Source organism: Festucalex cinctus, chromosome 21, assembly GCF_051991245.1.
Source record: "Festucalex cinctus isolate MCC-2025b chromosome 21, RoL_Fcin_1.0, whole genome shotgun sequence".
In the NCBI taxonomy this organism is placed as follows: domain Eukaryota; kingdom Metazoa; phylum Chordata; class Actinopteri; order Syngnathiformes; family Syngnathidae; genus Festucalex; species Festucalex cinctus.
In genome coordinates, this window is record NC_135431.1 from 21,602,365 (window position 1) to 21,630,362 (window position 27,998).

At 38.8% G+C, this 27,998-nt stretch overlaps 2 protein-coding genes across 2 annotated transcripts in view; both read right to left on the reverse strand.

Annotated features, from left to right (window-relative positions):
- LOC144010942 (uncharacterized) overlaps nt 1-27,998 on the reverse strand; it is a 108,483-nt gene that overhangs the window by 19,024 nt on the left and 61,461 nt on the right. The window lies entirely within an intron of this gene.
- Nucleotides 903-16,248, reverse strand: smim8 (small integral membrane protein 8). The gene is made up of 2 exons (XM_077510064.1): nt 16,078-16,248; nt 903-3,787 (listed from the first exon to the last, which is right to left on the reverse strand). The coding sequence occupies exons 1-2, from the start codon at nt 16,189-16,191 to the stop codon at nt 3,629-3,631; spliced, it is 273 nt and encodes a 90-aa protein (XP_077366190.1). The 5' UTR covers nt 16,192-16,248; the 3' UTR covers nt 903-3,628.

The window sequence follows — 27,998 nt, forward strand, 5'->3', positions numbered from 1 at the left end:
AATGGGTTATATGCCACGGAAGAGGCGGGACGTGATTTTGCACATCAGTTTGGTTTCGGTCCGGGTTGCGAATGCGAAACCGAGTGGCACAAAGTCGGAAGCACAAGTATTTTGACTAGTGCTGTCAAAGTTAAAGCGTTAACTAATTCATTAATCACAAAAAATTATCGCATTAATCATTGTATCACCACAGATTAATCACACTATTAATTTTGACCGCAGATGATCCTTTTTAGCCTACAGCGGATGGTTACGTTAAAGGTAGCTGTTGGAGTTTGAAAAAAAAGCCTTTTTAAAACAGTGATTAATCATGATTAATCAAAATTCTAAAATCTGATTAATCTGATTAAAAACTTTTATCGTTTGACAGCTCTAATTTTGACGCTGCCCACACGTCGGAAACCGAACCGGAACCAAACTGATGTGCAAAAACTGTCGCGCCTCTTCCGTGGCATATACCCCATAAGTCGTTTCAGATTTGACGGGGAGTTCTTGTCGTCTTGCTCCGCCGCCGCAGCAAGCTCTCGGACCTCCGCTCCTCCTTCACCTGTGCGCCCGCACCGGCATGCTCCGCCGCCATCGTAGGCTTCTGGCTAGCGTTCCTCCTCTCCCCGCGTGCTCACTGAAACCGCAGCACCCTCACCGCTTGCAGCGCCATCCGTGTCCCTCTTGTTCAACCTGCCTCTGCTGTGGTTGTCCTTTTATGTTCACTGGAGTAATTGCCATGATAGGCAACAGGTGCGAGTTCAGCCAATGTTCAGTGGGGCTGAGTAGAGGGTGTGTCCTGACCCAAATTACTTCAAGAAAAAGTTTACACAACACAACTAAAACTTTTACAAATCAAAGAAAAACTACAATAATTTCAACAATTCACACCAACATGCAAGCACAGCAAATCCAAATTAAAGGTCAGTCCCACAAGCGGAACAGTACATAAGATACCGTTCACTTGTTTTTTATTTTTCATAATTTCAAATACAAACAATTAAGGCACACATTGTCATACAACATACATTGCACAGTTGAAACATCAAGAAATAAAACTAAAACTCAATTCTTGAACTCAATTCAAGGACGCATCTGTTGAGGAAGGACGCATCTGTACTTGCTCCTGCACTCGCTCGTGAATCTAACTACTTGTTGATTTTTGCATTGGGATTTTTAACTACATTGTTGCAGAATGCCTGGCGGAAAAAGAGCTGACGAGATTGAGGAGATAAAATCTTCTCTTAAAAAACTCAGTGGAATGGTTGCCGAATTACTTGAAATGAAGAAGAGCATTGAGCCACTTCTTCAGGAAATACAGCAATTGAAGAAAGAGACACAGGAAAAAGATCGACGCATTGTTGCCTTGGAACAAAAAGTGGATGATTTGGAACAAAATCTTCGTATCAACGATGTGATAGTCACCGGTATCAAGATCAAGCCGCGCCGTGGCCCTTTGAGAGCTGCGGCTAGCACGAGCACGGAAGATTCTGACCAATATTCAGGGAACGAGACTGTGGAACAGCAAGTGACACTTCAACTCAGAGATTTGGGATTAACTGTTGATCCTGCGCACATTCAGATGTGCTTTTCGCTTCCAACTGGAGGGACACGACCACCGGCAGTTCTGATCAGGTTTGTTGACAGAAAGAAAAAGATTGCTCTTCTGAGAGACCGTCACAAGCTCCGTGGGAAACATGTCTACATCAACGAAAACCTCACCAAACGAAATGCTGACATCGCCAAAAAGGCTCGACAAATGAGAAAGAATGGACTTATCGAAAGCACGTGGACAAAAGACTGCCGAATTTTTATTCAAACTAAAGATAACTCTGGTCAACTAAAAACACGAATCGTGAAAGGAGCTGAGGAATTGGCAGCGCTTGAGAGACAACAGTAATTCACAATATCACAACAACAACAACATCACTAATTACCCAAAGCTGGAGTTGTATATGATTACTTGCTGACTTTGCCAAGGCTAACTCTTGTTTATACACCTGCATTGATAACATGTATTGCTGTTCCCGTTTGAATCTAAATATTGTCTGGCTCGAATTCCGTTTGGACATTTGTTCTAACAGTCAAGGCTACATGATAAGGCTGTATTGTGGCTCCAATGAATCTGCTGTCAATACGCAAAATGGGGGTTGGTGGTCTGGTTCCTGGAATGCAGCTGGCGTGGGCCGCTCTGCTGGGTGAGCTAGGCTGGGCAGCGCACAGGAGTCATCAGATCCACAACATGCTAGCAACCAGTGGTGCTACCTGACCAGAATCGAGTGCTGAAATTGCTTGAAAGCAATGGGCCGAATGCAAGCCGATCTACTCTTCTGGAAAGCACATGTGTGAAAGCTGATCCGAGGTCAGCGAAGACCCTACTGGTGAAAGAGAAGAATTGCGCTTGCCTTGGCTGCTCGCCTAGCGGGGTGGGCTTGCTGGTGGCGTCTGGGGACCGACTCACCAGTTCCAAATGACTGGGACTAGCCACAATCTACACACGGAAATTCAAGATGAACTGAGCGAGCAGTGTCTGGGATAGTATGGGATGGATAACGATAAAAATTAATGACTATTCTAAATAATGTATATGATTGATGCGTTATAGTAATGGGTCGATGGGGGCGGGTCTCGAATAAGCTTCGGCTTCTACCCGTCAGCCCTTCTTTCGGATGTCAATGTTGCAAATGATGTGATGTGATTGATGTAAACTGTAATGTGTCCGAAAGGAAAAAATGAATAAACTAAACTAAACTAAAACTAAAATAAAAAACAAATTAAAAAAAAGAGAACAAGTGAGGAACTTATTCGAAAAGAACATACAGGTCCATTAAAGAAAATAGTCTCTGGGCATCTTTGTTTGTCATGAAATACATGGACTTTTTGTATCGCTTGAGATCAATCTTCCAACATCACTGGAGGTGTATCCCACATATGCTGTCCACATTGGAATCTTTCCACTCTGGAGCCCGGTTCCAAAAGTGATCGGTTTCAAGCTGCGATACGGCGCCGCTATGTGGACGAACTGCCCAAATGGCAAGAAACTTGTGTGGATACAGTGAAACGGGATTTCGTGTGGACAGGGCCTAAATAAACACCTGCTAAGTGCTTGACAAGACACACCTGGGAAGACAAGTGGCTGAGGGCACTGATTGGTGGACTACACGGGGAGGGGAAAACACACAATTGGATGTGGTTAGACATAACGAGACAAGGTGAGAAACTAGAAACACATAAACACATAAGAACACTAACGACAGACAAAAGAAAACAATTACACCCCAAAAACGAACGAAAATGCAAACCCACAGAACTGAAACATGACAAATAACTAAAAATTGACAATGGCCATAGAGTAGATTTCATTTTTGAGGAGCATACAAGTTGTTCCACATACATGCCATTATATTGACAAGCTTATGAAATGAAAAAAAAAATATTTATTTATCATCTTGGAAACATATCATTAACCATTATTAAATGCATGCACTTAAATGCATACATGTTTTCTAAACAATCATCAAAATAATGAAAAAAAAATGGTACAATATCGTTCCAATTTCGCTTAGGCATTTAGAAACTAATGAAAATCCCTCCAGTCAGTTTTTAGTTTGTACTGTTCTCACACAACAAACATGGTCTGCTATCAAGCCCACTTGGAAGCTCTCCTCCTCATCAGTCTCTCCCCTTCACTGTCAATGGCCTCGTAAAGCTGCTGGTTGTTTTCTTTCATAGCATGGAGGTAGCCCAGATAACCGACACACAAGGTGATGGTAATCAGTCCAAATGCCATTATTGGTCTATTCTGGAAGAAAAGAAAAAATTACAGCGTTCAATTAAGACAAAATTTTTAAACAAAATAGCTAGCTCTTCATACTTAGGGTTGTCAAAATAATCTATTCTTTGAAAAGTATCGATACTTGCACATTGTATCAGGATACAATACTGATTTGTCCAAGGTATTGATACGACTGTGCGAGTTCCTGCAGTCTTCCACATGCACTCGACAAACATCGCAGCCTACTTGGCAGACAGCCTCCGGGAGCCAGGAAAGCCCACACTGCAATCTCGCTTGCTCAGCTACGTTTTACGGCTGCTAAGTATAGCCAGTGCAGCGGCAAGAGGGCCAAACCAGCCAGTCTTGGTGGACAAGAAAAAGCAAGATGCCTTGTTTTTTATTAGCCATGGCGCGGCTACCGCACTTTGCTTTATGCTTAGCGAATGTTGTTTTGTTTTTAGCCATTAGCCGCGAGCGCACGGTTCGCTTTATGCTCAGTGAATGTGTACCGGTGTATTGCTGCTTCAAGTTGTGCCTCAGACCATATATTGAGTACACAGTGGAGTGCACAGACATTTTGTGGGGCAAGTGCTCTGGGGGTAAAAAAGGGCAGTTTTGCGCAAATGGAATACCTTATCGAAGTGTAAATTAAAAAAAAAAAACTACACGCACATGTTGAATGGTATAATATCTATAAAAAATAATATATTAATAATAATAATAATAAGAAGAAGAAGAAGAAGAACAACAACAACAACACAGCTAGTTTTCATAATCTATTAGGGCAACATGACTGCAAGTCTTGTATCACAGAAATATCTAACAGTATGGTTGGTACACAATAATAGCTAATAATAGCTTCATGCCTGCTGATTTAGTACAAACCACTTAAAAATTAAATGTAAACAGCTTTAAAGATTTCAATAAAATTAACATTAAGGAGCAAATCTATATTAAACTAAGAGCTTTAAAAGGCGCTAAACACTAGTTACCTTGACCCTGACCTTTCATCCTCATGTGACTTTGGTTTCATCCAAGAGAGCAGAGAGCCGCTTCCGTTAGCTGCTTGCTGTAGCTCCTTTTCTTTTTCTCCTTTTAGCCTCTCCTTTCTAGGCATTATGCTACAATTAGTAATAGACCAATTAGTAACCAAATAGACCAAGGGCCTGCGAATTAATAAGACTGACATTGTCATTACAAGAAGGCAAAAGGGTATTTATTATTCCAGGCAAGTGACAATTCCAAACATCCGGGCATTTCTGAAAGTTCCACAATGCAACTCAGTTCATATGCTTCGACCACCAATGACGCATTGGATTGCTTATGCACCTGACTACTAGTATAATACAAACTAGGGGTGGGCGATATGATGATATCAGATAGTTAAGGATCGTTAAGTGTTGACGAAAGAAAAAAAAGCTGAAAGATCGTCTGTAGGGTACATTTTATACAGTTCAACTTTATGCGGGCTCAAGCTTTGTTTATGCTTGATGCATCCGTGTGGTATTTTTTATTTTTCCGTCCATGCACGCACTCACACAAACACACACCCCACTCCTCTAGTCAGCATGCTAAGTAAGCATTCTAATGCTGATGTGTCCACTCCTCCACCTGGAGTCCGAAGCATCCATGTGGTTCCGCACGACTCCCTAAAGGAAATGACGTTCGAACGAGAGGGCCGAGGGCGCGCGCGGACGCGCACACTCGCGGGAGCTCCGACCGCGGCTGGCACAGGGACGCTCCCCCGCCGGTGCCAGCGCGGCCACCTCGGAACCGACAGCTGACGGGTACACAACTCTCCCCGCGCCACGACACATCCACAATCCACATTGCCCACACGCACACCTACGAGAATTTGGAAACTACGCGGAGTCGCAGATGAGCAAACGCTGTCGTAAACAGTGTTTTCTACTTTCCAATTCTGTGTTTTATTTCAGGGCTCTACACTAGCTTTTCCAAGACTAGCACTGGTGCGAGTAACATTTTTAGTTGCTCGCACAGCACAGGATTTGGTCGCACCATTTTTTGTGGAGGTACAAGCATGGCCTTAGGCATACGCAACTCGATATATTTGCAAAATATTTCATTGGAAGACGAGGTTTGCCTGCAACATCAGTGGCTATCAAAACAAGTCAATAATTTCATATAACTTAGCTCATTAAAAGTCAGTACTTTTTTTTTTTTTTCCTTCACCTGCTCCTCGGCTGTCCTCGCTCCGAAGCTTCTCGATTTCACCAGCTAGACAGCGTTAACGACATTCCAAATAACCAGACTTTGTTTTCCTTTTGTGCTGTTATTTTGAACAATGACCTTTGACCATTACCCTCTTTAGGTCGTCGTAAAACTAGAAATTAAAATAACAAACAATGTAATATTAGCTAACTATTCACAACACAATTTCATGCTAGTAGCTAGTTACATTGCACATTCAACAATCTTGAATTGTCCTAATTAACTAAAATAAATCTACAGTGTTTTTATATTGACATTCTTGTCCAAAGCAACAACAAAAATAAGATCTAAAAATAAGAACATTCGGTGTAATAATGAATGAACGTGTCGGCGTTCTGTGTTGCCACATTGGAGTGGTGTGGTGTCTTTTTCCTACTCAACAACATTAACCCTAGCAACCACAGAGAGCGCTTAAAGACTGCACAAATTCAAACTAAAATTTCTGACGGGCAGAATAATCTGTCTCGTTTGATTTGGCACCTTGCGCATCATTCTCCTCCTCATTTTCATTTTGTTTTAGGGTGTATTCAGACTAGAAAAGTCCTTAAGTCCGCTTGTTTGGTCCGGACCAAAAGCGGACTTTATTTTATTTTTTTTGTTTGGTGTGGTTCATATTCACACTGTGCTTTTTTGCAAGGAACTGTGGTTTTGTATGAGGAAGTCTGGAGTGGCAGAGAAGTATGTTCAAGTGGTGCAGGACATGTATGAGGACTGTAAGACAGTGGTGAGGTGTGCTGTAGGTGTGACGGAGGAGTTCAAGCTGGAGGTGGGACTACATCAGGTATCAGCTCTGAGCCCTTTCTTGTTCGCGATGATATTGGACAGGATGACAGACAAGGTTAGACAGGAATCCCCATGGACGATTATGTTTGCAGATGACATAGTGATCTGTAGTGAAAGCAGGGAACAGGTGGAGGAGAAGCTTAGAGGCGTGGAGGTTTGCCCTGGAAAGGAGGGGAATGAAGGTTAGCTGTAGCAAGACGGAGTATCTGTGTGTGAATGAGATGGGCCCAAGTGGAAGAGTGAGGTTACAGGGAGAAGAGACCAAGAAGGTGGATGAGTTTGAGTATTTTGGGTCAACAGTCCAGAGCAATGGAGAGTGTGGAAAAGAAGTGAAGAAGCGTGTGCAGGCAGGCTGGAACGGGTGGAGAAAAGTGTCAGGTGTGATGTGTGATAGAAGAGTTTCAGCTCAAATGAAAGGAAAAGTTTATAAAACTGTGGTGAGAGCTAGCAAAGTAGCGCTCAGAGATGCTTTATTCCCCGGATGTTGTAAACATAATGCACCTTTTTGGGGGGCCCGCCCAATGGCAACGCCGGGCTCGCGACACGGCATGGGATAGAGGAACAACATGCAAATGAAGGCAGTAGTAGAAGCCAGTGCAGTACATCTCGGTCTTTCCCATGGCTATCGAGTCCTCTCGGTGCACTTGTATGTCCCGGCGTTGGTACTGCACGCGAGCCAAAAGAATTGGTACTGCACGCTACCCAAAAGAATAACTCCCGTGACGAACCAATGCATGGATTAAAACTACACAGGTATGTCCCACAGCCAACACAGCAGCCAAGCTAAACGCATACTGCAAGCATCTTATTTCTCAGTTTGTGGCTCCCTGTCAATGTACACAACTAGCATGAGCAACAGATAGGAGAACTGAGACGTGCCCACAATTACGTCATCAAACTCAAAATGAACGACAGTCCCCCAAAAAATTAAAACATGAACAGTAGTGATTCCGTGGTCATCGTCGTGTCACATTAAAAAAATAAAAATAAAAAAATAGTCATACATGAACCAAAAATGAATGTGATAGCAAAAGAAAAACAAAAATTGTTGATAAAAAGGGAAGGGCACTTTTGGCAATATTTTTGGATATATTAAGTGGTTTTAAAATGTGTTTGATAGATTTATTGTCCCATAAGGTGGCTTCATATTTCTTTTGGCTGGACAGTACATACATATATATATATATATATATATATATATATATATATATATATATATATATATATATATATATATATATATATATATGTATATACGTATATATATATATATATATATATATATATATACATATATATATATATATACATATATACACGTATATATATATATATATACATATATATATATATATATATATATATATATACATATATATATATATATACATATATATATGTATATATATATATATATATATATATATATATACATATATATATGTATATATATATATATATATATATATATATATATATACATATATATATGTATATATATATATATATATATATATATATATATATATATATATATACATATATATATGTATATATATATATATATATATATATATATATATATATATATATATATATATATATATATATATATATATATATATAAGTATATATATATATATATATATATATATATATATATATATATATATATATTAGAGATAGACCGATAATCGGTCGGGCCGATAATCGGGGCCGATATTTGACATATTGGTACATATCGGTATCGGTCTGTTTTATTAATCTGACGGCCGATATGAGCGATCCATTTAAAACTCCGTCTTTTCACTTCGAATGCAGCCCAGAGCGTCTCTGTCTGTTATGGAGTCCAACTCCAGCAATGTAACGCCCATAGCAGCATTTGATTGGTTAGCCGTGCAAGAGCCAGAACCAATCAGTAGTGTATGCCGTGTATCACAGTAGCCGGTCACACACGCACCCACGGACACAACGCGACAGACACATGCTTCGAAGGTAAGTTAAAAGAGAAGAGACTCCGCCGATCGTTTCACCATGATAAGCTAAACACATTGAATTATGTTGTGTATTAAATGCACTATATGAATGGAGCTGCAGTGCCTTGCATTGAATCCCTGCTAGCTATCAGCTTAGCATGTAGGCTAACACCCAGTAGCTAATTCGCTACTTGAACTACTCGGGGAGGGAATCACACACATTTTCACTTAATTAAGTAAATAATGTTTGTTAGAAAGGTTCCAAATATTAACAGTTGTCATTATATTGTCTAGTTCCATGTTAAGAGTAGAGTAATGTCATTATATTTACCTCTCGTCACGTCCACTACTTGTTGCATAGCGGTTATTATGCAGTGAGATGCCACAGTGACACGAAATAGCGTTTAGTTACTTTATATTGTGTTTATTTGTCGCACTGGTTTGCCATTGTGTGCCTTAAGCTTCGACGTCGATTTGATTGACAGCTCGTTGTGCACCTCGTTAAAGTCCGCTCCGTAACTAATTAAGTGTCTCAAACACCGTTTAACTACACGAACGTGTTCTCTTCCGTATGTTTGGCATTAGTAGAGAAGTGCACTAAAGTATAGTGTGCTTATTTGCTCGTTTTGTCTCTCTTTTCACGTCATGTCTGCCGTCATTTGGGACATTATCCTCTCAATGGATGCCACTAATATGTAACATCTACGGCCGTACACGGCTGCAATTAATGTTCAGTGATGTAATTTCGTTACGTGCATCATACTTTGAATAATGAGCTCATGTTTGGTGTGTTGTATAACTTTCTCGTGTGTTAGTAACTATTCATGTGGACAGCTAAGATAGTGCTTGTTAATGTGAATTAGCAATGTTGCAGCCCAGTTATTATTTAGACAAGTACATCTGTGCCATTAAGTGATACAGTACAGTAGTGAGAGAATAGTGTGCCCATATACACACACGTGTCTATAAGTGTAAAACACATTAAACAGCAGAAACTGGCAGCGGTCCACCGCAACAATGTCTGTTTAACCAAGTTATTCTTACTATTATTATAACCAAGTTATTTTACTCGACCTTTTTCTGCGTTGATTGGTGCATCCTAAGTGGCAGTAAACTACATGATGAAGTGTCTTTTGACAGTTCTCTTGTAGAGAGGAGTAGCATGATATTGCTGTTCTCGATTTAAGATCCTCAGCTTATCAAAACTGTCTATATGGTAACAATAACAATAATCATAATAAGGTCTACAAGAACTGTATGGTGTTCAGGGATGAATAGTTTTTCTCATGGAATTTTTTTATTTATTTTTGCTGTAGTAATAAGTAATGCCACAGCTGATGCACATTTTGAATGACAGGGTTCCTCCTATTACTTCAAAATATAAAAATATAACATTTATAGAATAAAACTACAAGTATCCCAAATGCTATAAAAGGTAATGTCACATTGGCCCCACATTTAACTCCCCCCGCCACCAACGTCTTATTGCAGATCGAAGGATGTAAAATGAAAAGTGTAGTGTGAGAATCCATTGTAAAGAACGGTTAGGGTTTGCATTATTCAAAAATTTGGTGCCAACATTTTAACTTTTACTGCAAATGAATATCGGCTTTAAATATCGGTTATCTGCCTCCTTGACTACCGATAATCGGAATCGGTATCGGTATATATGTATATATATATATGTATATATATATATATATATATATATATATATATATATATATATATATATATATATATATATATATATATATATATATATATATATATATATGTGTGTGTATATATATATATATATATATATGTGTGTGTATATATATATATATCCATCCATCCATTTTCTGTATCGCTTATTACTCACAAGGGTCGCGGGGGGTGCTGGCGCCTATCTCAGCTGGCTCTGGGCAGTAGGTGGGAGACACCCTGGACTGGTTGCCAGCCAATCGCAGGGCACACAGAGACAAACAACCATCCACACTCACAAGCACACCTAGGGACAATTCGGAGCACCCAATTAACCTGCCGTGCATGTCTTTGGAATGTGGGAGGAGACCGGAGTACCCGGAGAAGACCCACGCGGACACGGGGAGAACATGCAAACTCCACCCAGGAAGGCCGGAGCCTGGACTCGAACCGGAGTCCTCAGAACTGGGAGGCGGACGTGCTAACCACTCTCCACCGTGCCGCCCTATATATATATATATATATATATACATACATATATATATATATATATATATATACATACATATATATATATATATACATATATATATATATATATATATATATACATACATATATATATATATATATACATATATATATATACATACATATATATATATACATATATATATATATATATATATATATATATATATATATATATATATATATATATATATATATATATATATATATTAGGGGTGTTAAAAAAATCGATTCGGCGATATATCGCGATACTACATCGCGCGATTCTCGAATCGATTCAATAATCGGCAGAATCGATTTTTTTTTTTTTTTTTTTTTTTTTTTAGGATTCACACCTTGAGCATGGAAGAATGTTATATGAACGGCACATTAAGCCTTAATATTTTTATTTTAATGCTGTTCAAACATGAAACAGATTACAACCTCTATAAGACTGAAATTTCAGATAAATAAATAATACATTTTCATATAAATCTTACACTCTACAAGCTTACTGATTAGTATTTTCTAAATATGAATGAAAAAAAATCGCAACAATCGACTTATAAATTCGTATCGGGATTAATCGGTATCGAATCGTGACCATTCGTATCGGGATTAATCGGTATCGAATCGAATCGTGACCTGTGAATCGTGATACGAATCGAATCGTCAGGTACTAGGCAATTCACACCCCTAATATATATATATATATATATATACATATATATATATATATATATATATATATATACATAACAGAATATTATGGAGGACCAAAAGTGCCAACATTAAATAAATAAATACACCATTAAATAATTAAATAAAAGTGTCATAAATTATTTAAATGTGTCATTAATTAATTAAATGTGTCATTAATTTCCCTGTGATTATTTAATTATTTCTTTATTTATATATTTATGTATTTATTTACGTATATATTTATTTATTTATATATTTATTTATTCATTCATTTATTTATTTTTCTATTTAATTATTTCATGGTTGCTGTTTTGCGGTGTTTCGTGAATTTATTTTATCTGTCAAGCTCGCCCGTCAAAGTTAGTGAGCGGGTCCTAACACCTGATTGGTCAATCTGCTCATCAAGTCAAGGCAAATCCATTTCAGAATAGTCAATTGATGCAGTGTTCGTGGCGAGTAAACACAGTTGATAGGCTGGGTGGCGCTTTTCACCTAAATAGGTGCGTTTCCATTAGACATTAGATTCACACTTTCATTAGGTGCTTTTTGAGACGTGCTGAAATGGTAGTTCTTCGCAAAATTTTAACGGAAACACTTTTTTTCCGCATTTCCTACTAGTCATGTGACTCCGCCCGGTCACGGAGAAAAGGAAGTACAAGATCAGTGGCTCAGCGAGAAGCCACAACGGTGCAAAATGCTCGATTGAACAACTGCTGCAAGTCCAACAACAAACATCACCAAAGCGATCAAAACATTGCAAAAAAAAAAAACACACACACAAAACAAAATTCGCATTTATGTATGTAAAACGTTACTAACAATAGTAGCAAATATAAATTCAGCTCAACTTTATTTTGAGAGCACTTAAAAAAAAATCGCCAACATGGAATACAAATCAAACATACGAAAACAATTAAAACATTAAATTAACAACATACAAACAGTAAACTCTATCACATTCCAAACGTGTGGACCTAAAAACCAGCAGATGTCGCTGTTTGACTTGCTGCCCGCGCCACTGCTGTTTCCAGGCATCATAAACAAGACTTCTTAAATCTCCCTGCATCTATCTATAATATTTTTTCTAATAGAATTTGAGATATATTTAAAATCCCTTAAATGTATCAAGTCTGAAACATGCAATCAATTCATGACGTTGCATGATGCGACCGCCTACATGAACTGCGAGATCTCGCGAGAGTTGAGGCGGGACATTACGAGAACTACGCCTCAGAAGCAAATGACTCTTCAATGGAAACGCCTACAAGGCAAAATTGTACTTTATCGAAATAAAATAAATATCGCTTTTATTTTGATGTTGGTTTTGCACAACAAATAGCCTCGATCACTCTATATCAGCAAAAAATCTATCACCATAGCCGCCATGTTGACAACCACTTCAGGCCGAAGCAGTCGCTTAGATAAGATTTGAGTGAATCAGGCCTCAGCCCCGCCCACTAACTTTGACGGGCGAGCTTGACAGATAAAATAAATTCACGAAACACCGCAAAATAGCGACCATGAAATAATTAAATAGAGAAATAAATAAATGAATAAATATATAAATAAATATATTAATAAATAAATATATACATAAATAAATAAATAATCACAGGGAAATTAATTAATTAATGACACATTTAATTAATTAATGACACTTTTATTTAATTATTTAATGGTGTATTTATTTATTTAATGTTGGCACTTTTGGTCCTCCATAGAATATGTGCACAGTGTGAAGTATTTCAGAAACATAAATTTAAAACATGAAATAAACCTACTGTCCAGCCAAAAGAAATATGAAGCCACCTTATGGGACAATAAATCTATCAAACACATTTTTAAAACCACTTAATATATCCAAAAATATTGCCAAAAGTGCCCTTCCCTTTTTATCAACAATTTTTGTTTTTCTTTTGCCATTACATTCATTTTTGGTTAATGTATGACATCTTTTATTTTTATTTTATTTTATTTTTTTATTTTTTTAATGAGACACAACGATCACCACGGAATCACTACTGTTCATGTTTTTATTTTCTGTGAGGCTGTCATTCATTTTGAGTTTGATGACGTAATTGTGGGCACGTCTCAGTTCTCCTATCTGTTGCTCATGCTAGTTGTGCACATTGACAGGGAGCCACAAACTGAGAAATAAGATGCTTGCAGTATGCGTTTAGCTCGGCTGCTGTGTTGGCTGTGGGACATACCTGTGTAGTTTGAATCCATGCATTGGATCGTCACGGGAGTTATTCTTTTGGGTCGCGTGCAGAACCAATTCTTTTGGCTCGCGCGCAGTACCAACGCCGGGACATACAAGTGCACTGAGAGGACTTGATAGCAAGACATTTTTGTTGTTGTTTTTTAACACATTTGAAGATACTGTAAAAATTTGTGGTATTTTAAGATTAACGTCTACAAGCAACAAATGTCACTATAAGTTTAGAATATTGAAATTAATCGTATCAAATCGAAAATTGTATCGTTCCCAAACTTAATTGAACCGTATCGAACTGTTCTGTTTTGAAAATAATCGTTCTTCAATCGAATCGCAACCTGTGTATCGAGATACATATCGAATCGGCCTCATGTCAGAGATTCCCACCCCTATTTGATGTACAAATCTACTTCCGGGTTAGCCAGCGCGCGCTCGTCCGCCGGCCGATTGACCGCCCACGTCATATTATTTATGTAGCAAGATGTCTCCTGCTGCCTTTTGGTGGATTAAAAAAAAAAAACTGATGCAAAGCGACGTATTGTAATGTTTGGGAGCCAGGAAACGTCAAACCTCGATCCAGGCTGACACAGTTGACGTCGCTGGAATTCCTGCGAGTCCTCACGTTACAACGTTCACATAAGAGTGGGAAACTTTTTGTGAACAACAGGGGGAAAAAAACAAAAAACAAACAAAAAACGGCAGCATGACGGGGGAAACAACAATTGATCAACGCAGACAGAGGAAAGACAAAACAAGAGACTAAAAGTCAAGTTGTTAATTGTCGAACAACACACTGATACGGTTCAACAGACGTACACAAACACAACAGCAACAATAACTTATGTTGCAGGATAAATTGACTTATTACATTGCAGTACATTGTGAGTTGAATTCTGTTTTTTTATTGCCAAACTTGTTAATGTTGACGACTGTCACCAAGTTCCAATAAGCAATGCACTTTAAACATGATCCTTTTTGAGTGACATTTTGCTTAGATTCACTGAAGCCATATAATATCGTGACGTTCTTGTATCATTATCAGTTTTGCAGTTGAGGCAGGTGAAATTTAATAACACAAAATAAAATTCATAAATATCATAAGTAGGTAAGTATACAAGTAAATAAAAGTTATATTAATACATTAATAGCAAATAGGGAAGTGAATACTTGTAAGGAAATAAATATCAATAAAATAAATTGCAGCATGCGGACGCCATAAAACACTGAAAACGTTGCAGTCTCATGCTGAGTCAAAAACCAATAAATAGAGATGTCTGACAAAAAAACACGAGATATAAAATTGTCCATATCGTAAGGCCTTAAATCCAACCAGCGGAGGAAGGCAACTGCTCGCCACTCACAGATAAAAAGGGGTTGGGTCACAGAGTCATTCCTTTGGACATATGGTTACCTACAGAAATGGCGTTCGGCTTTGTTGCTAATGAACTTTTGAGTTGAATAAATGCACAAAGAACTGCACTATTATTTTTTTATTTGCCTTTTAGATTTCATGATGAATTGCCACTTTAAGTGACAATAAAATATTTATGAGCACTTTTGGCATTGTCACGACTCACAACGCCTCTAGTCAGCCTGTAGAACATTAGATTTACATTGAAAAAGTAAGGCCCCCCCCCAAAAAAAAATCGAATGCGCCCCCCCTGTAATTTCTTTCTGCAGCCGGGTCTGCTAGTAGTTAGTTGCAGACTATTGCAAGCTACTACAGCAATCAGAATGAGAAAATCTGTTTTTGTTGATTTTTTGGTGAATATTTTTTAACATTTATGGTGATTTTTGTCCCTTAAATGTCCCCAGCGTGTCCATAATAAGAGGTATGATTAAAGTTCGAACTGTAGTAGTTATTTGCATACCATTACAAGCTGCTACAGCAATCAGAATGAGAATATGTGTTAAATAAAAAACATGTATTTTTTTTCTTTCCAATGTTTGACGTCAACTGGATAATTTCCAGCCAATGCTGTAGCGGGACTTGTTCGTTAGGCAACCCCGATACGATCTTGCAGCCCCATTACATCTTACACCGACACCACCTGGAATAGGCTCTTGCACCCCCGCGACCCTCGTGAGGAGTAAGCGGTTAAGAAAATGGATGGATGGATGGATGGATGGATGGATGGATGGATGGATGGATGGATGGATGGATGGATGGATGGATGGATGTACAGTTTCAGGCGTGACGCGTCTCTTACGGGCTTGACGAAGAGTTCGGGGTTGACAGCTCTGAACAGTGCGGTTGTCTGTGCACGCCTCAGTCCTTCTGTTTCCATACTATTCTTTTCTTTACTTGCTTTCTGAGATGCCATGTCCGCTGGTTACGAAATACTCTGGGTACTGTTGTTTTTCCGTGTTCTTCTTCTTCTTCTTCTTCTTCTTCTTCTTCTTCTTCGTGTGAATTACGGCGGCAAACCAACGTTTAGTATATTACCGCCACCTACTGGACTGGAGTGTATTGCAGTAAATGCCATTATCCAGTCGCACATGTGTAGGTGACGTTAAACTTCGTTTAACTTAAATGTCGTTGTTTGCCAGCGACTTTGGCACGGAGAATGACATCCGGTTTTCAAAATAAAAGATGCACACAAGTTATACTGACTTGTAAATACAATAGTTTACTACTACACCGGGTGGGGTGGTGAGACAAAACAGACAAACAAACAAACAAACAAACAAACACACAAACAAACAAACATTTTCTTCATGCGACCAAAAGCATTTTGAGACATCACCTACATAATAAGTTATCAATAAAGCACTTTTCACAGGCCACATCAAAAATAATCTTTTGATACAAAATTATGAAATCAAATTTCCCACTGTGGTAATATGACCTCATTTAAGTAAGACAATACCACAAGGAGCAACAATAAAATAAGCAAACTTTGGCTGATGCCTTGCTTAGAAGATAAATTGTCAGCTGAATGTAAATTTCAAAGTTGAGGCTGATTTCATCTCTTGAGAGGTCAAACTTCCAAAACGTTTAAAGGGTTCAAATCTCGGACGATGACCTTGCCTGCTATTGGAATTGACTTTCCACTGATATTTTTAACAGTTCCTGAAAATTTTCAGATCTTTTTCCTAAGGTACTGGTTGCTATGGACATTTGAAAGGAGTAAGATCACTGTCAAAAAGACGTATGCGTGATTAACAATTCGTATCCATAATAGTAACAATCCGTGTGTTTTCAATGTTTTCATATGAATACAAATCAAAATTGCGTGGGTGTGAATTAATTTATTGTGACTAAGAATCTAAATAATGTAGGTTTGATTTTTTTTTCTTATGACAACAAATCCAAATAATTTGGGTTTGAATTTTTTTCTTGTGACTACGAATATAAAACCTGTGAATGTAATGCCTTTTCAACACAACTCTCACTTCTATAACTACGAAGCTTGATTCCAGAGTTCACGGCTGTGCACGAATCTCTTCTGTGGATTGCATTTTACGAGTACGAATTTCAATATGCAAATTTGGATGACGACACGCCTGGATCACAGGGGAAACTAGTTGGGTACGGATGGGGTCCAAGTGGAGGAGTGGAACCTTTCACTTGCCTTTGGTGCCGGTTGGCGTGGGTTCGATCCTCCGCCTGGGAGAGGCCCATGTATGTGGCCTATATATATATATATATACATATATACACATATATATGAACGAAGATGGCGGAAGCGAGCAGGATGGACAGAGCTTCGAACATCTCACTAGCTCAGGATAGGGATGGATAAACCGAGGCTTTACGAAACAATGAACCACTTTCGAGACAATTTCGCCTGGCTGCGCTAAAACAGAGCACTGCTTCGAGGCATTTGACACACTGCAAGAGCTCCATCTGCTGGTCAAACCTGCGCACATGGAATTTTTAGAATCACTGTTTACAAAGATAAATTACTTGATTTGATTTGATTGATTTGATTTATTTGTTAATTTTTCCTTTCGTACAGCATTGTGACAAACAAACATTTCAACATACAATTTTAACATATGATAACCGAAAAGAAAAAGGGCTGGCAGGAAGAAGCAAAAAAGCTTATAAATTTCCGCCCCATACTAATCTAGGACGCATAAAATCAAGAGTAATAGTTAAGGATCAGCAGAGATGATAAAATTTCACACAGTTCATCAAGTCCATGAAGTTGATTATCCAGTTGATTACATTCGGAAACTTTTGATTCAGGCAAATGGATTATAGAAAGTTCAATCCGTTCATCTTCACCAGTGATTTGATCGCAAGTAGTTCATGAGAGAAGATTCGTTCAAATTGATTGTTGATCACTTGTTGATTAGTACCATGTGGATTATCACAGTCCAGCAGCTTTAGATAACTGGGCATAGTGAAAACCATGTGTCCGACACCTCCGTCACTCAGATCCGTCTTCATCACGATTTTGACTCATCGTGACTTTTTTCTCCAGCTCGAGCAACCTTGTGGCCATGTCTCTCCTCATTCCGTTCATGGCAAGGTTGAGTGCTGCAAGGTCGTTTTTCACCAGAGAAGTGTCATCACAGGCCTAAGTTGGGCCGGCTTGCACGCCAGTGATGGCTCTCAGGGTGGCCGCAGCCATTTCCTCTGCATTCTTCTGGCGATCAGACATTTTTCGTAGCGTACGAAACAGCCAGTAGAATCCAATCCCAAGCAGCATCAGCATAACCACCAGCACAGCCAGCAGGTACAAATCTTCGACATCCTCCAAATCCAGAATTGTCAGACACAATGGTCTCCACTTCGCCCAGGAATCTTCAGCATATCCAGACATGTGAGTTCCACTTGGACATGAACGCTGAGTAGGTCCAGGTCTCATCGTAGAAAAGATTTTGTCAAACGCACATCGAGACCAGCTAATTAGATCCATACTGGTTTGTCGAAAGTTTTTGGAGCAGAATGTCCTTTTCTCAGCACTCAGCACAGATGCTGTTTTCAAATGATTCAAGATTAAATGTCCTTGCACTTCAACAACATAGTCAGACGTGTTTACATTTCTGTGTTGAAGCTCCCTCCTTGTTGATAACACAAAAGTTATTGCTCTCCCACATACAAAGACAGATGAAACATTTTCTTCACTATAACTAGTTAATACAAATTCTTTATATTTTTTCTTAAATTCAGCTAGTGTCTGTGTTCCAGTTAGTCCACAATCTAATGAGTTCCATAATTTTACACCCATACAGGAGATCGAAAATGACTTTAGTGTAGTTCTAACACATCTCTGAACAAACACAAGTTTCTCTCTCAAATCATATTTCGATTCCTTCTCCTGAAAGCATGTTTGCAAATTATAAGGGAGACAGTGTCTAGCCGCCTTATACATTATTTGAATAGTTCTATAGTTTATTAGGGCCCGAGCAGCGACCGCTGCGAGGTCCCTATTGTTTTTGTAAAAATTATTATTAGGGCCCGAGCAGCGACCGCTGCGAGGTCCCTATTGTTTTTGTAAAAATTATTATTATTATTATTATTATTATTATTATTATTATTATTATTATTATTATTATTAGGGCCCGAGCAGCTACCGCTGCGAGGTCCCTATTGTTTTTCGATCGGATTATTATTATTATTAGGGCCCGAGCAGCGACCGCTGCGAGGTCCCTATTGTTTTTGTAAAAATTCTTCTTCTTCTTCTTCTTCTTCTTCTTCTTCTTCTTTATTCTCCGCAAACGATCGCGATTTTGGGTACCTAAACATTCACGAAAACTCACCGAACTTTGCACACTCCTCAGGCCCGGCGAAAAATTTGATATTATTAAGTCGTCATAACAATGCGACTCGATAGCGCCCCCTAGCGTAGAAAAATAAAAACCAAGCCCGGCACGTTTGAGCTAGAGCAACAAAAATTGGCAGGCACGTGTAGCACCGCGAGACGCACAAAAAAGTCTATTGGGACCATGTAGCTAAAATGTACAGGAAGTGAGCTATGAATTTTTTAATGTCCAATTTTGGCCTATTTTGGCACATTCACTGTGGTCATGCTTTTTCCCCCTTTGCAAACATTTTTCATCCAATTGACTTCAAACTTGGCATTTATCATCTCAAGACCTGAGAGAACAACTGGGCAAAACATCTTGCCTTTTTGAAATACTATATGACGGGGGCGGGGCATCAAATATTGCCTTTAAAATTTCATTTGTCCAGAAAGAGCAAATGCTTAATAACTCCCATGTTCAAGCTCCAAAAAATCTCAAACTTCTCAGGCAACGTAATAGTCACGGCCTGAAAACATCTATATGATAAAATTCAGTTATACATATAGCGCCACCTAGTGGTTACAATAAATGTCATACTTTACGTTTTTAGCTACTGTGCTGAGCTTGTTGAAGGGATCCATTTGAAAATTGGTCAGAAAAGCCTTAAGATGTTGATCATGCCCCACACCGAATATTGTAACTTTTCGCCAAAGGGCGTGGCCGCTACGGTGACGCAAAGTCTGAAGATTTTTCGTGAAAATAAAAGCTGCATTAACTTGACCGAGATGATCCTATCTTCTCAAAATTTCACACATTTGATGAGAGTCCAGCCCTAAAGACATCTACTGACTTATATTTCATCTAACTGATAGCGCCACCTAGTGGCAATTTCTTTTCTTACGAATTTTCTTCTATGTTTTTCTCCAAACACGTTAACTGGACCTACCTCATATTTGCTCAGATGAGGGTTTCGGCCTTCATGATGTCACAACACGAAGTTTGTGAGTTTTCGCGAATTGCTGTGGGTGTGGCTAAGCGCTGTTCGCCAAGAAAACAACGCCAGTTTTGAGGGTCTAAACATGCACAGAAACTCATGAAACTTGGCACACACATCTGGCCTGGTAAAATGCGCAATATTTTATTGTTGATTGTGCTATTTTTACAAAAATGACTCAATAGCGCCCCGAGAAGTTTTTAACGAAGCAGCCCCGGTTGTACGTTTAAGCAAGAACGACGAATATTTTTAGGTGTATGAGGGAGCCCAAGACCTACAAAAAAAGTCTCTTGGACCCATATGCTAAAATGAACAGGAAGTTAGCTACGAATTTTTGAATGTCCCATTTTTGACTATTTTTGCACATTCACAGGGGGCAGACTTTTGCCCACTTCTCCTACACGTTTCATCTGACTGAGTTAAGACTTGACCTGGACCATGTCAAGACCTGAGCCAACGACAGGGGGAAAAATCTTGACCTTTCGAAATACTATATGATGAAGGCGGGGCATCAAAATTTGTGTTTCGCACTGAAAAAGGATATGCTTAATAACTCCCCGGTACATTCGCCAAAAAATCCCAAACTTGACATCTATGTTTATCGTCAAGGCCTGAAGTTATCTCTATGACAACATTCAGTTATATATGCAGCGCCACCTAGCCCTTGAGGCATAAAAAAAAAATACCCCACATACGGTATTTTGTACAAAAAATGTAAACTCATTCTAAGTGTGATAACTCAGTCATTTATGAATATTCTTTTAGTTTCCACCACTCAAAATGTTCACTGGCAACAGACTTATCCAAACATATATATATTTTTATTTATTTTTGATAGCCTCTGTGGACATTAAAAGCAATATCGTGAATGAAGGATATGCTTAATAACTCCACGGTACATGCTCCAAAAAAAATCCCACACTTGACATGTATGCTTATAATCAAGGCCTGAAGGTATCTCTATGACAACATTCAGTTATAAATACAGCGCCACCTAGCCCTTGAGGCTTATATAAAAAAAATAAAAATACCCCACATACGGTATTTTGTACAAAAAATGTACACTCATTCTAAGTGTGATAACTAAGTCATTTATGAATATTCTTTTAGTTTCCACCACTCAAATTGTTCACTGGCTTCACACCGATCCAAACGTATGTACGTTTCCATTTTGTTTTATTCATTTTTGATTGCCCCTTTGGACAATAAAAGTAACATTGTGCAATGAGTACAACGAGCGATGATGTGTATATACACTTTTACAAAAAAATACCAATCAGGGCAACTAATTGCCTAAAAATAAAAAAGGACGCTGATTTTTGCAGGTCTTAACAATCACCAAAACCCGTTGAGCTTGACACACACACTGGCAAAAAAATATTCTACATGTAAACGTTTATTATGCCATTTTCAAAGAAATTTTGCTTCCAATATGCCAGTACCCCAACGTGCCAGTACCCTAACGTGCAAGTACCCCAACGTGCAAGGACTCCAACGTGGCCCGGGCTGCGAGGGCCCTTTATAGCTGCTCGCAGCTCTAGTTATTAGGGCCCGAGCAGCGACCGCTGCGAGGTCCCTATTGTTTTTGTAAAAATTATTATTATTATTATTATTATTATTATTCTTCTTCTTCTTTATTCTCCGCAAACGATCGCGATTTTGGGTACCTAAACATTCACGAAAACTCACCAAACTTTGCACACTCCTCAGGCCCGGCGAAAAATTTGATATTATGAAGTCGTCATAACAATGCGACTCGATAGCGCCCCCTAGTGTAGAAAAATAAAAACCAAGCCCGGCACGTTTGAGCTAGAGCAACAAAAATTGGCAGGCACATGTAGCACCGCGAGACGCACAAAAAAGTCTATTGGGACCATGTAGCTAAAATGTACAGGAAGTGAGCTATGAATTTTTTTATGTCCAATTTTGGCCTATTTTGGCACATTCACTGTGGTCATGCTTTTTCCCCCTTTGCAAAATTTTTTCATCCAATTGACTTCAAACTTGGCATTTATCATCTCAAGACCTGAGAGAAAAACTGGGCAAAACATCTTGCCTTTTTGAAATACTATATGACGGGGGCGGGGCATCAAATATTGCCTTTAAAATTTCATTTGTCCAGAAAGAGCAAATGCTGAATAACTCCCATGTACAAGCTCCAAAAAATCTCAAACTTCTCAGGCAACGTAATAGTCACGGCCTGAAAACATCTATATGATAAAATTCAGTTATACATATAGCGCCACCTAGTGGTTACAATAAATGTCATACTTTACGTTTTTAGCTACTGTGCTGAGCTCGTTGAAGGGATCCATTTGAAAATTGGTCAGAAAAGCCTTAAGATGTTGATCATGCCCCACACCGAATATTGTAACTTTTCGCCAAAGGGCGTGGCCGCTACGGTGACGCAAAATCTGAAGATTTTTCGTGAAAATAAAAGCTGCATTAACTTGACCGAGATGATCCTATCTTCTCAAAATTTCACACATTTGATGAGAGTCCAGCCCTAAAGACATCTACTGACTTATATTTCATCTAACTGATAGCGCCACCTAGTGGCAATTTTTTTTATTACGAATTTTCTTCTACGTTTTTCTCCAAACACGTTAACTGGACCTACCTCTTATTTGCTCAGATGAGGGTTTCGGCCTTCATGATGTCACAACACGAAGTTTGTGAGTTTTCGCGAATTGCTGTGGGCGTGGCTAAGCGCTGTTCGCCAAGAAAACAACGCCAGTTTTGAGGGTCTAAACATGCACAGAAACTCATGAAACTTGGCACACACATCTGGCCTGGTAAAATGAGCAATATTTTATTGTTGATTGTGCTATTTTTACAAAAATTACTCAATAGCGCCCCCTAGAAGTTTTTAACGAAGCAGCCCCGGTTGTACGTTTAAGCAAGAACGACGAATATTTTTAGGTGTATGAGGGAGCCCAAGACCTACAAAAAAGTCTCTTGGACCCATATGCTAAAATGAACAGGAAGTGAGCTACGAATTTTTGAATGTCCCATTTTTGACGATTTTTGCACATTCACAGGGGGCAGACTTTAGCCCACTTCTCCTACACGTTTCATCCGACTGAGTTAAGACTTGGCCTGGACCATGTCAAGACCTGAGCCAACGACAGGGGGGAAAAATTTTGTCTTTTCGAAATACTATATTATGAGGGCGGGGCATCAAATTTTGTGTTTCGCAATGAAAAAGGATATGCTTGATAACTCCCCGGTACATGCTCCAAAAAATCCCAAACTTGACATGTATGTTTATCGTCAAGGCCTGAAGTTATCTCTGTGACAACATTCAGTTATATATGCAGCGCCACCTAGCCCTTGAGGAATAAAAAAAAAATACCCCACATACGGTATTTTGTACAAAAAATGTACACTCATTCTAAGTGTGATAACTCAGTCATTTATGAATATTCTTTTAGTTTCCACCACTCAAATTGTTCACTGGCTTCACACCGATCCAAACGTATGTACATTTCCATTTTGTTTTATTCATTTTTGATTGCCCCTTTGGACAATAAAAGTAACATTGTGCAATGAGTACAACGAGCGATGATGTGTATATACACTTTTACAAAAAATACCAATCAGGGCAACTCATTGCCTAAAAATAAAAAATAAGACGCTGATTTTTGCAGATCTTAACAATCACCAAAACCCATTGAGCTTGACACACTCATCACACCTGGCAAAAAAAAAAAAAAAAAAATCCACGTTTATCATGCCATTTTCAAAGAAATTCTGCTTCCAATGTGCCAGTACCCCAATGTGCAAGTTCCCCAACGTGCAAGTACCCCAACGTGGCCCGGGCTGCGAGGGCCCTTTATAGCTGCTCGCAGCTCTAGTTATTATTATTATTATTATTATTATTATTATTATTATTATTATTATTATTATTATTCTTCTTCTTTATTCTCCGCAAACAATCGCGATTTTGGGTACCTAAATATTCACGAAAACTCACCGAACTTTGCACACTCCTCAGGTCCGGCGAAAAATTTGATATTATGAAGTCGTTATAACAACGCGACTCTATAGCGCCCCCTAGCATAGAAAAATAAAAACCAAGCCCGGCACGTTTGAGCTAGAGCAACGAAAATTGGTAGGCACGTGTAGCACCCCGAGACGCACAAAAAAGTCTATTGGGACCATGTAGCTAAAATGTACAGGAAGTGAGCTATGAATTTTTTAATGTCCAATTTTGGCCGATTTTGGCACATTCACTGTGGTCATGCTTTTTCCCCCTATGCAAACATTTTTCATCCCATTGACTTCAAACTTGGCATTTATCATCTCAAGACCTAAGAGAACAGCTGGGCAAAAAGTCTTGCCTTTTCGAAATACTATATGACGGGGGCGGGGCATCAAATATTGCCTTTAAAATTTCATTTGTCCAGAAAGAGCAAATGCTGAATAACTCCCATGTACAAGCTCCAAAAAATCTCAAACTTCTCAGGCAACGTAATAGTCACGGCCTGAAAACATCTATATGACAAAATTCAGTTCTACATATAGCGCCACCTAGTGGTTACAATAAATGTCATACTTTACGTTTTTAGCTACTGTGCTGAGCTCGTTGAAGGGATCCAGTTGAAAATTGGTCAGAAAAGCCTTAAGATGTTGATGATGCCCCACACCGAATATTGTAACTTTTCGCCAAAGGGCGTGGCCGCTACGGTGACGCAAAGTCTGAAGATTTTTCGTGACAATAAAAGCTGCATTAACTTGACCGAGATGATCCTATCTTCTCAAAATTTCACACATTTGATGAGAGTCCAGCTCTAAAGACATCTACTAACTTACATTTCATCTAACTGATAGCGCCACCTAGTGGCAATTTTTTTTCTTACGAATTTTCTTCTACGTTTTTCTCCAAACACGTTAACTGGACCTACCTCATATTTGCTCAGATGAGGGTTTCGGCTTTCATGATGTCACAACACGAAGTTTGTGAGTTTTCGCGAATTGCTGTGGGCGTGGCTAAGCGCTGTTCGCCAAGAAAACAACGCCAGTTTTGAGGGTCTAAACATGCACAGAAACTCCTGAAACTTGGCACACACATCTGGCCTGGTAAAATGAGCAATATTTTATTGTTGATTGTGCTATTTTTAAAAAAATGACTCAATAGCGCCCCCTCGAAATTTTTAACGAAGCAGCCCCGGTTGTACGTTTAAGCAAGAACGACGAATATTTTTAGGTGTATGAGGGAGCCCAAGACCTACAAAAAAGTCTCTTGTACCCATATGCTAAAATGAACAGGAAGTGAGCTACGAATTTTTGAATGTCCCATTTTTGACGATTTTTGCACATTCACAGGGGGCAGACTTTTGCCCACTTCTCCTATACGTGTCATCCGACTGAGTTAAGACTTGGCCTGGACCACGTCAAGATCTGAGCCAACGACAGGGGGAAAAATTTTGACTTTTCGAAATACTATATGATGAGGGCGGGGCATCAAAATGTGTGTTTCGCAATGAAAAATGATATGCTTGATATCTCCCCGGTACATGCTCCAAAAAATCCCAAACTTGACATGTATGTTTATCGTCAAGGCCTGAAGTTATCTCTATGACAACATTCAGTTATATATGCAGCGCCACCTAGCCCTTGAGGCATGAAAAAAAAATACCACACATACGGTATTTTGTACAAAAAATGTAAACTCATTCTAAGTGTGATAACTAAGTCATTTATGAATATTCTTTTAGTTTCCACCACTCAAAATGTTCACTGGCATCAGACTTATCCAAACATATATATATTTTTATTTATTTTTGATAGCCTCTATGGACATTAAAAGCAATATCGTGAATGAAGGATATGCTTAATAACTCCACGGTACATGCTCCAAAAAAAATCCCACACTTGACATGTATGCTTATAATCAAGGCCTGAAGGTATCTCTATGACAACATTCAGTTATAAATACAGCGCCACCTAGCCCTTGAGGCTTATATAAAAAAAAATAAAAAATACCCCACATACGGTATTTTGTACAAAAAATGTACAATCATTCTAAGTGTGATAACTAAGTCAGTTATGAATATTCTTTTAGTTTCCACCACTCAAATTGTTCACTGGCTTCACACCGATCCAAACGTATGTACGTTTCCATTTTGTTTTATTCATTTTTGATTGCCCCTTTGGACAATAAAAGTAACATTGTGCAATGAGTACAACGAGCGATGATGTGTATATACACTTTTACAAAAAAATACCAATCAGGGCAACTCATTGCCTAAAAATAAAAAAGGACGCTGATTTTTGCAGGTCTTAACAATCACCAAAACCCGTTGAGATTGACACACACACTGGCAAAAAAATATTCTACATGTAAACGTTTATTATGCCATTTTCAAAGAAATTTTGCTTCCAATATGCCAGTACCCCAACGTGCCAGTACCCCAACGTGCAAGTACCCCAACGTGCAAGGACCCCATTGTGGCCCGGGCTGCGAGGGCCCTTTATAGCTGCTCGCAGCTCTAGTTCTTCTTCTTCTTCTTCTTCTTCTTCTCCGTAAACGATCACGATTTTGGGTACCTAAACATTTACGAAAACTCACCAAACTTTGCACACTCCTCAGGCCCGGCGAAAAATTTGATATTATGAAGTCGTCATAACAACGCGACTCTATAGCGCCCCCTAGCATAGAAAAATAAAATCCAAGCCCGGCATGTTTGAGCTAGAGCAACGAAAATTGGCAGGCACGTGTAGCACCCCGAGACGCACAAAAAAGTCTATTGGGACCATATAGCTAAAATGTACAGGAAGTGAGCTATGAATTTTTCAATGTCCAATTTTGGCCTATTTTGGCACATTCACTGTGGTCATGCTTTTTCCCCCTTTGCAAACATTTTTCATCCAATTGACTTCAAACTTGGCATTTATCATCTCAAGACCTGAGAGAACAACTGGGGAAAAAATCTTGCCTTTTCGAAATACTATATGACGGGGGCGGGGCATCAAATATTGCCTTTAAAATTTCATTTGTCCAGAAAGAGCAAATGCTTAATAACTCCCATGTTCAAGCTCCAAAAAATCTCAAACTTATCAGGCAACTTAATAGTCACGGCCTGAAAACATCTATATGATAAAATTCAGTTATCCATGTAGCGCCACCTAGTGGTAACAATAATTGTCATACTTTACGTTTTTAGCTACTGTGCTGAGCTCATTGAAGGGATCCAGTTGAAAATTGGTCAAAAAAGCCTTAAGATGTTGATCATGCCCCACACCGAATATTGTAACTTTTCGCCAAAGGGCGTGGCCGCTACGGTGCCGCAAAGTCTGAAGATTTCTCGTGACAACAAAAGCTGCATTAACGTGACCGAGATGATGCTATCTTCTCAAAATTTTACACAATTGATGAGAGTCCAGCCCTAAAGACATCTACAAACTTATATTTCATCTTACTGATAGCGCCAC

Coding starts and splice junctions, on each gene's coding strand:
- smim8 (XM_077510064.1), bottom strand. CDS start 16,191: ATGGCATCTCAGAAAGCAAGTAAAGAAAAGAATAGTATGGAAACAGAA. Junction 3,788..16,077: donor CCGAACTCTTCGTCAAGCCC/GTAAGAGACGCG, acceptor CTTTTCTTCCAG/AATAGACCAATAATGGCATT.